The sequence below is a fragment of the Cibotium barometz genome, chromosome 32 (genome assembly GCF_041138505.1).
Source record: "Cibotium barometz isolate CiBa-2024 chromosome 32, ASM4113850v1, whole genome shotgun sequence".
Classification (NCBI taxonomy): Eukaryota; Viridiplantae; Streptophyta; class Polypodiopsida; order Cyatheales; family Cibotiaceae; genus Cibotium; species Cibotium barometz.
The window spans coordinates 9,129,212-9,139,765 of record NC_141077.1 but is presented as its reverse complement, the minus strand read 5'-3'; the positions used below and the strand labels follow the sequence as shown (position 1 = coordinate 9,139,765).

At 38.8% G+C, this 10,554-nt stretch overlaps 1 protein-coding gene across 1 annotated transcript; it reads left to right on the top strand.

The window, feature by feature from the left end:
* Positions 1 to 3,783: 3,783 nt before the first annotated feature.
* LOC147619790 (glutaredoxin-C1-like) lies at positions 3,784 to 6,028 on the top strand. Its single transcript, XM_086825626.1, has one exon. It carries the CDS (start codon positions 5,240 to 5,242, stop codon positions 5,678 to 5,680), a length of 441 nt encoding a protein of 146 aa, XP_086681752.1. The 5' UTR covers positions 3,784 to 5,239; the 3' UTR covers positions 5,681 to 6,028.
* Positions 6,029 to 10,554: the final 4,526 nt, after the last annotated feature.

Sequence of the window (10,554 nt, the reverse complement as noted above, 5' to 3'; positions counted from 1 at the left end):
AAGTTGACAAAGAGGAACAAATTCATGATGAGATTGCAAGTCAAGGGTTGCTCAGAATGATAATGTGCTTGGCAGTGCTCTCATGGATACATATGCCAAGTGTAGTTCTCTCTCAAAAGCATGAGTGTCTAAGGAGCCCCTTCTGAGGATGCCGTTTCTTGGAATGAAATTGAAGGTTATACCCAATAGGGCTATGATGTACTTAACTTTTCTGAACGGATGCAAGGTGAGGGCCTCTCTTTGTGTAGAGTGAACTTTGCTTGCATTATGAAAGCCTGTGGTAGTATAGAAGCGGCTAAAGAGGGAAAAAATTTCATGATGATATTACTAGGCAGAGGTTGTCGGGAAATAATATCATGCTTTGGGATGCACTACTTGCTAAATGTATCCAATAGCACCAAGTTGAGGACAATGAGACCCAAAATGAGCTTCAAATATAAGGCTTATCTCTACTCAGGGGCCTTTTGTAGGGGCCTTTTGTTTCCATGCATGCATACATTCTTGCCAGCGAGGGACGGGTCCAACCCTTAGTTTATAAAAAAAAGGTGAGGAAAGAAGATACCCAATTATGGCCCATGCGATGGTGCCACCGTGATACTGTAAGGGGATGATGCAACACAGTCTAGACACAGACAAGCCTGTGCGCGGCAGTTAAGAGGACGCAGAGCAGAAGCTAAGTGCGTGAAATGTGAGTAATTATTGCTGGAATCGTTGGTCGCCATGGAGAACACTGTACCACTTCTCTGTTGGTGAGAGTACAGAGAAAATTGTAATGATGCGCAAACACAAGGCAGAGGCCAATTTGCAGTTAGATTAAAGGTAGAGAATGTGATGGTTCAGTAGGGTTTAAATTGGTGAAGATGGCAGCTAAAAGGGCAACGCAGCAGTGTTCACGAACAATATTTTTCTTCTCAAATCTTAAAACTTGCAATTTTAAAATTTATAAGACGAAGCCAGGGTGGTTTGAAGTCTACGTGGGGATGGTGATGCCTACGTGGGCGGGAAGCAGCAACACCACCCGATCTGACAGAGAGTAAAAGCGTGAGAGAGAAAGTTAAATATATGTCAAAAATGAAAAAACCATCTGACAGAGAGGAAAAGCGTGAGAGAGAGTTAAATATATGTCAAAAATGAAGAAAATATGTGTCGGCATAGATTTGAGAGGTTACTTACAGAAAAAATAAGAAAAGAATTGCATTGAAAATAGGAAAACAGGGAAAGAAATGCAAAGATGATAGGGAAATGGGAAAAAAGGTATATGTATAAATGTAAGTATATGAGCACATGTACATAAATTTATAAAAGAGAGATGTGTGTGTGTGAGAGCACATGTACATAAATTTAAGAGAGAGAGAGAGAGAGCATGCACGAGCATGTTGTCTTGTTCGTTTTTACATGTGTGTGTGCTTTTGGATGCATTATTTTAACTGTGTACATGTGCATGCTTGCATGTGTGTGTGTGTGTGTGGAAGATGGGGCAGGTCGGGGTGCATATAAGTTCTGCATGCATTAGTTTAAGTGTGCACATGTGTGTGAGTAGATGGGGGGGAGGTGGGGTGCCTATGAATGGACATGAAAACTCAAAGGACCACTGTCATTTATAAATTATATTTTAATCAACCCATCACGTTACCATTGATAATTAAAAATAAGAAATTGTATGGATTAATAAGTTTGCTCCATAGTGAGTAGTTGATTAAAAACTAACTTCTTAGAAATTGCAATTTCACGTATCAAATTATTGTAAATACAAACACGATTATACTTTGATAGACCATATATGTTGAAACTACCTTGGAGCATGGTTACAAATGTATCAAGTCCTATGGAAAATCACAACCTTTAACATTTGATATGATATTTTCATAAGATTCCATCATACATGCCAAATTAGCACCGAAAAATTCTAAGAAAAAGCACATGTTTGCACAAGTCATGTTGACAAATCAATGCGTGTTAGTGACTTTGAGATTTGATACAGCATCTTCTTTTTTAAAAAGGGTGAAAAAGTGGTTATAAATTACTAAAATATTGTGTTAATCTAATTTAAAATAACTTTGGAAAAAAAAGAAATGATCCCCATGCCTTAGACGTCATCACACACGCACTTAACTTGAGCCACGATTCAACAACACTTTAAGCCTATGTATTGACAATAGTAAACCTATGCATCATCATAACTAATGAGTGAGGCATCTTGTACCTTAATGCTAAGGGGTTTCTCATCCATAGTACAATTAAGTCTGGTGGCAAGTATATGAAAGGGTAATAATATGACTCCATGTCAGTTTTGAGGGGAAAAAACAAGGTTACGTGTTAATGTAGTTTTATAAAGAGTGAAAATGAGGATAGGAATAAGTTGATTTGTAGACTCCAAGGTCAACACCTAGGGCATGATTCACGTTGGTGGAGTAAAGGCATTATAAGGCATATCTTTATTTATATATATATATATATCAATAAATTCGTAGAGTAACAAATACATTAGTTCAAATCAATAGCAAAATGGGGGTCTTTTGCATTAGGTAAGTTATAGTATCATATATCATGTACTTTTTATGTTGTATAACATGGATTCTTTGTTTGTAAGTGACTCATCACAATGTGGGGATATCATTTGCATGAATGGAAGCACTACCTTTGATTGATTTGATTTTTGGGTATCTTTAAGGGAATTTCAAAAACAAAGTCCAAGAAAAAGTATTCTTGATATCCCTTACGATGTGAAGGCAACAAGCATGAACGTGAGGGAGTGGTAAGTTTTGACTTTTGGAGGTAACTTAGAGCCATTGTGAATGATTTGGAATGGAAGGTAGGCTTTAGATAAATAAGAGGGATGTGTTACCATCAAACTAGCTGCATCGTGTTGGTCATCTTACCTTGACAATGTACAAGGGGATTGAGGTCATCCTCTATGTCAAAAAGTAACCAAAGGACCCTTGAAAATGATGAAATGTGAATTGTCTCCACCTTAAGCTTCATTGCTTCACATTTTCATTGTGTGAAGGAAAGGCCTATTCAAATCAATGGGCTAGGGATTGAGCCTTCTTTGGGTGGAAAGCACTCTTAACTTGCCTCCAAAATTTTGTAATATTCAATGAAGTTGAATTAACTGGATGCCACCTATGTCAATTTCATACCACTTGTATGAATGGTCTCAATGGGCTCTAGTGATGATGCATGGTGATGCATGCATGGTATGACTGCCTTTTGTGGTGGTGGGTGGTGTAATGGACATAGAAAACTTGCAAAAATATACAATGGACCTACAAGGTACGATAAAAAGGGGTTTTCTTAAGTTGACAAAATGCAAATTTTAATGCATTTTAGTTGTGATTTTGCTCAACTTTTTACCAAATTTGAAGTACATAGGTTCAAGATCCGTAGTGTTCACGAAAAACCATTTTCCTAACAATTCTCAAAACCTTCAAGCTCAAGAATTTGAAGGTTTTTTTAAAGATTTTATAGGTTTTAAGCAATATTATAACTAAAATATCATAAGTTCTGATGACCTTCTACTTTAAATTTTGAATGTTGTTTTTAAAATTTCACCATTCGGTGTTTGGGGCCTTGAAACCGAAACGTACAAAAATGTGCGACGAGCTTTGTATTGGTTTGGTTGGAGTGGGCCAAATTTGAGTGCCACGAGTGGGGCGTGGGCCTTTAGCCGGCGACGGCGCTACCACCATGACGCCGTCAGCGCGTCACCGCTGTTGGCCGAGCAGTCCAAGCACGCGCACACACATAGAATAAAAATTTGGCTATAAATCTAATGCTGGTTGTGGCCGTTATTATTATCACGCTTCCTCGTTGCCCATGCTGTCTGTTGTCTGCTATAGCTTCGAGAGTGGCGCCGCCGAATCCTCCTCCCTTCTTCTTCTCTCTCCTTTTTGCATGCTTCCTATGCAGCCATCATTGTCTTTACTCTAACTCCGAGACCTTATGTGGCCTGCAATGTGCTGAAATCAACCCTTGCACCATCGCCTTTGATTTTTTCAACCCATGTATACTTATTGCTTCATTGAAGGCGAGGAAAAGTTATAAGGGCTTGATTCTTTGGGCGTCCTATCCTGTAGTAGTGGAGAGTGTGGGGAAAATCATTAATCATAGAAACCTAGGGCACTATAGTCTATGTGGAATTCAATCTACAGCCTTAAAAAGATGTCTTTTCTCACTGATGTATTGGTGTTTAATGAGTCATCTTTGAGGCCCTTAGAATGAATACATACATCTTCACAACTCCCCATTCAACTGCCATCATGAGGATTCAAGTAGAGAGATGGAGACATAGATAGTGATGAGTGAATACATATAACAGACATCGTACTGCAACAGAGAGGGGCGGGGGTGAGTGAGAGAGAGAGAGAGAGAGAGAGAGAGGGGCTATTGCCACATCTGCATGCTGCAACGCCCGCCCCCATCACGGTTGCTCACGCCTGGGCGGGGGCGAGAGAGAGAGAGAGAGAGAGAGAGAGGGGCTATTGCCACATCATGCTGCAACGCCCGCCCATGTCAGCTCCCCCTCACGGTTGCTCACGCCTGCTGTCCTAGCCACCCGCCGTTTAGCTGCCCCCTCCACCAGCTGCTTGCTTTGCACGCGCTTTCTTGACCCGTCACCGGCCTAGAAATCTTTTCTTTCCATCATACCAAAACCTTCACCTTGATATTCGAATCGGCCCATAGCCCTTTTATATATAATTCATCAAGCCCCCGTAGATCGTAGATTTGCGCCTTGCTCCTTCCCTTGATTCTTTTATTCATTTGGTACTCTACTGCACTCTCCGAGTGGGTTTTTTTTTGCCACATCTATCTCTGTGCTCTATTGCAGCTTAGGGCTGCTGCCATTGGGCTTGACTTAACGTAAGAACCTGGTTTGAAGTCATGATTATGTCGTCTCATGATTTTCTCTCTTTATCGAGCTGCACATGACACGAGGTGGGGGGCTTCGTATGACAAATACGGTGCACGCGCAACGGGCAAGCAGAGCGATGGCTAAGCTCCCCAGATCATCAGGCTTGTAAGGCATGCGCGGGGTACGCGTGAAAGAAGGGGCAAGATTTGAACAGGCGGGAACTTCAAAACAAAGCAAACCAAAAGCAGGAGGGCATGCTTATATAAGGTGTGCAGCTAGGAAGAGGGTGCAGGATCATAAGGAGGTTTATTAAATCCATTGGATTAAGGATAATCATTTTGGTGTATGCTTATAATTAGAAGCTGTTGGGAAGGGGTTTAAGCTATTATGCAGCGACAAATGCACAACCTGTTGCTTGCTGATTTGGCGACTGTGAACGATAAGCTCACGGGGAAGGGGAGGCCTACTTTGCAGCTGTTGAGTCCCATGGAGGCGGCATCCAGAACACTCAGCCCGGTGGAGAGGGTGGAGAGGCTAGTGGCGGACAACGCTGTGGTGGTTTTCAGCGTTTCTTCTTGCTGCATGTGCCACGTGGTGAAGAAGCTCTTCTGCAGCATGGGCGTCAGCCCCAGCGTGATAGAGCTGGACGAGGAGACTGGCGGCGTGGACATAGAGCGCGCCCTCGTCAAAATGATGGGCGAGCGCCCCGTCGTCCCGGCTGTTTTTGTTGGTGGCAAGCTCATCGGTGGCCTTGACCGCCTCATGGCTTGCCACATCAGTGGCGCTCTCATCCCTCAACTGAAGGAGGCCGGTGCCCTCTGGCTGTAAAGATCACGATCGCCCATGGCAAACAATCATGCCGTATCCATCTCAGCATCCTCAAGATTAGTCCCCAACCCTTCGGAGCTGCAACCTAACATGCATCATCCTTACATAACTCTTCTTCGGTCATCATCTCATCAGATTAGTCCTTAATTCGTGAAGTAACCCATCGGAAATTATCATTACCGTCACCGCTCAATACGGCCCTTGATCACACTAGGGCGCATGAGCTATTTATTGGCGCCATTTTGCAGCGTGCGCTAATGTTATCCCCTCTTATCTTTCATCTCAAATCCTCTAGAAGCCACATGTAAAATATACACCATGCTATGAAATATAACGTCTTTTTAATTATTGCAAGGGCATACAATTTGTAAAAATGTGGTCATAATCTGGCTCAAGAGAGTGCTTTTCCCTCGTCATGGAGAGGTTAGTGAATTCTTTAGCCTTTGTAAGTTTTAGGAGGGGAACAACTTAAATCATGGTGCATTTTGATCTTAGTAATGGAGCAATCCATAATGTGGCAAATTACAAACATTTTCTTTTGAGAATGAATCCTAAAAATATGATGCGAACATGATTTTCTCTTCTATTTATACAATCATGAAAATGATGCCAGGATGTCGAGACGTGTGCAAGAAGCAAAAGTGTTTCAAAGAGCTCATTATGGAAGACATGCTACATAAGGTTTAGTATGTACACATGCAAGAGAAGTGCAATGTAAGTTTCTTAAATATATTAAAACACTCCAAAATAAAGGAATGAAGGATATGCAATTCATCATTTTAACATTTAATCTAAGCTTGAACATTACCTTGTCCTTGTTCCTAAGCTTGAACATTACCTTCTCCCTGTTCCTAGTGCTCAGAGGGAATTCATGATTTTTAACATTTAATCTAAGCTTGAACATTACCTTTTCCTTGCTTATAGTGCTTAGAGTGAAAGATATAAGCATAAGAGTCATATGATTCCTTTAGGATTAATGTGTTATAGATTTTGTTGTGATGTGTGCAAGAAGCAAAAGTGTTTCAAAGAGCTCATTATGGAAGACATGTTACGCAAGGTTCAACATGTGTGCACATACAAGAGAAGTACAATTTAAGTTTCTTAAATATTTTATCACACTTCAAAATAAAGGAATGAAGGATATACAATTCATCAGTTTTTACATTTAATCTCTAAGCTTGAACATTACCTTGTTCCTTTTCTTAGTGCTTAGAGAGAATGATATAAGCATGAGTCTTAGGATTAATGTGTTATTATAGATCTTTAAAGGGCACCGTAGCTCTTGACAAACCCTTGCATACAGGTTCATGGCTACTTCTTGAGATGGAGTGATTTTTAAACAAACGTTAATCATGTGGTGCCATGCTCAAGAGAAAAAAATCATGATATTGCAAAGCTTTTTATTTAGGTTGTCTATAATTGTTCACATGATGCCTTATGATGCAAATGACTTATTTGAATGGTTTTGATTGATAAGCAGCATCAAATGTGATCTTTTCCTAGCCTTCTTCCTTGGGTCTACTCTTGGAGTTCAATTGTGTTAGTATAGATTTAACTAGTAGGTAATGAAGAAAAGATAACTCCTTGGTCTTTTGAAATTATTTTAATGGTTTTGAATGATAAGCATCAAAAGTGACCTTTCTCTAATAGCCTTCTTCTTTGAGTCTGCTCTCGGAGTTCAATTGTGTTAGTATAGATCTACTGGGTAATGAAGAAAAGATAACACCTTGGTCTTTTGAAATTAATGCATTCTCGCTTGAGCTTCAAGATCAAACTTAGGTTTAAAAAACGTGGATACAATTCCATATAGCAAGATTAGGAGGTAGAGATAGGGATTTTAACATTGAATAATGGACTTAGCATGTGCAAAATAAGGCATGGAAAACAATAGATAGGCTAATAGTTGGAGACTCTATAAGTAAGGCCATATATCCTTCAATGATTGAGAAGGACCCTCTCCATAAATTATCCAAAGAAGAGTGACCCTTTTTCAAACCCTAAAATAACTTCAAGTGTATAATAGCCTTCAATCTACATGAAATATGTATACAGAATTAAGATTGGCCACATAAAATTTGTCTACATGAAAATCCATCACGTTGTCTAATTTGAACCTCTTATCAGCAACATCAATCAATAAGCTCACCCATATGGTCCTTTTTGAAGTGGAAAGGAAGCACCCATACATCCAATTGAATACTTTGAGAGGCATAACACTGCCAACTATCCTTTGATGGGACTTGTGCATGTCCATGTCCTAATAAATGTGAGTCTATATTATTCAAGAGTTCTCGATACATATAATTTCCAAAATTTATATCCCTTCTTAGTAGATTTGAGCCCTCAAACCAATCCATAGTAAGGTTACTACTCCATAGGTTAGTAACCTTTTGAGGTCAAATCAGCTTTCAAGGAAATAAAATAAATACCAGCTTAGCGACAACAAGTGTCACAAAGTATGAGCAAAATAGCTAGCTTTGGGGCGATTCTATCATCCCCCACCCTCTCGCTCATGAACAAGGTCTTTCACATTATTCTTACTCATATATGAGGCAGTACTTTCATAAAACTTCATGATGGATTATGTGAGTGCAACTACACTTGGGGTGATTCTATCAGCTAGACTAGCGAACACGCGTCACAAAGTATGAACAAAATAGCTAGCTTTGGGGTGACTCTATACCCCCCCCAACACACACTCTCACTCATGAACAAGGTCTGTTGCGTTTATTCTTACCAATATATGAGGCAGTACTAATTTCATAAAACTTCAAGATGGATCATGTGAGTCTTGCCTCACTTGCATGACACAATCAAATATATCATATGTACAAATATGTACAAAATAATCTCAAAGGGTCATCATGATCAAGGAGTAGTCATAGTTCTACATGACTCCATGTTCTAAGCTCCACTTGAGTACTAGGCAAACCTAACCTTCATATCAAATCTAGTCTAATGGGTAAGTTCTATGTATACTTTGGATAATGCCCAAAAAATATGAGCTATGTCCAAATGAGAAACAACTTGTAACTTCTTCAACCTAGTAGTTACTGTTTAAGGCATAAAACCTCTACCTTATTTGATTTTAGTTACTATTTTAAGGCATAGAGAATCTACCTTAATGTAGAATCAATTTTGTGAAACAGTTTGAATCACTCAAAATAAATACACGACGAAATCCTTCATTCACAATGAATTTACAAGAGAGACAGTGTTAATAAGGGGGCCTACGAATCATATGCATAATTTTATTTTGGCTAAAATAGGAGGCTACCTTAACTTCATCTGTTATTTAAATTGTAGGCATATGCATTTTATTATTTATTTCATTATAATGAATCGTTCAAATTTAAAAACTAAATCATAACTAAACTATGTATGAAAAACAACAAGCAAAATACACTTAAAAAGTAACACAATGGTTAAATTGCATATGATGTAAAGGCATAAATTTTTAGTTGATGAAAGGAAATCCTTCTTATGAAATATGGAAGCCTATGTTTTGATTACATCAATTGGGAATTATAATCATAGCACATTATTAAGTCTATTTAACAACATATTCTTTATATCATCTTGCACATTTGTCATGTGTCATATCATGATTATTGCAAATCTATTCCATGTCATTAGAATTTGTTATGGTGGTCAAGGAATTAGAAAACCAGTAGCTTGGTACTGTTACGAGATATAAAAATGTCCTTTTAAGGAGTTTTTAACATTTTCATCTTACATCTCATCAGACTTTTCTTATAGAGCCAAGTCACATATACATGAGTAAGAAGTTAGGAATCAATTAGGCATTGGCATGACTTTACAATAGATTAGTGATAAGTTTGACAAGGCTTGTAAAGAGGCAATCAAGTACTCAAATTAAGAGATACAATCATGAAATCGTCTCCTTGTAAAGACGCACGGGTACTACCGTTGGGCTAGGAAGCATGGTTCACTCTTAATGTTTTTGGCCTGCCAGTCGACAAAGGCCTTAGTGTTTGGTTTCATATTTTTCCCTACGGAAAAAACATGATGCCTTGTCATGGGTCAATTATTTTGTAGGGGAACTCCTGAGGGTATTTTATCATTGCAAGAAAGGGGGATTATTGAGGGTTATCAATTATTTATGTCCCATCTCTCTCTCTCTCTCTCTTTTCATTTTGTCATTTCATTTAGTTATTTAATTACTTTCTTTTCATTTCTCTCTCTTTAGTTATTTAGTTACTTTCTTTTCCTTTCTCTTTCTCTTTTCTTCATAAACTAACATTAATACTTTCTTTCTTTTCATTTCTTTTTATGGCAGGCCACCCAGGCCATTTTAAAATTTTTAATTATTACAGTTTAACTAGTTCCCACATTTTTGTAGAGTCCTTATTGATAAAGCAACGAGGATAGGAAATATACAAGCTTTTGTGATGGATCAAAATTTTAGGAGTTTATTCATCCTTGCAACTTGGAAGTTTTGCCAAACGGGGAGGTCGAGAAAGAAATTTGATCAACCCAAAGCACATGAACATGTTGACTGAAAAGTAGGATTTTTCTCTTTGATGATCCATGAAGGTTTTGACGTATTAAGAAGGCATGTCTTTCCAACGCATACGATGGCATATATTAAGGGCATTGATGAGGATAAGGAAGGGACAATGATTGGATAACGTAGAGGGATTATGGACTATAATTAAAGAATAGGGGTTGAAATTTGAGCCCATTAAAAAAGCTAAAATTATATGGGCTAGGGGCATGACGTGTTAGGATTGGCTAGGCGAAAAGATAGGGAAATGAGACAGAGTACTTAATGAATACAATTGCCCAGGGCGTCATTGAGCACGTATTGCACATGTTATCATACAAAATCTATTCAGGAGGGAGATCAGCAA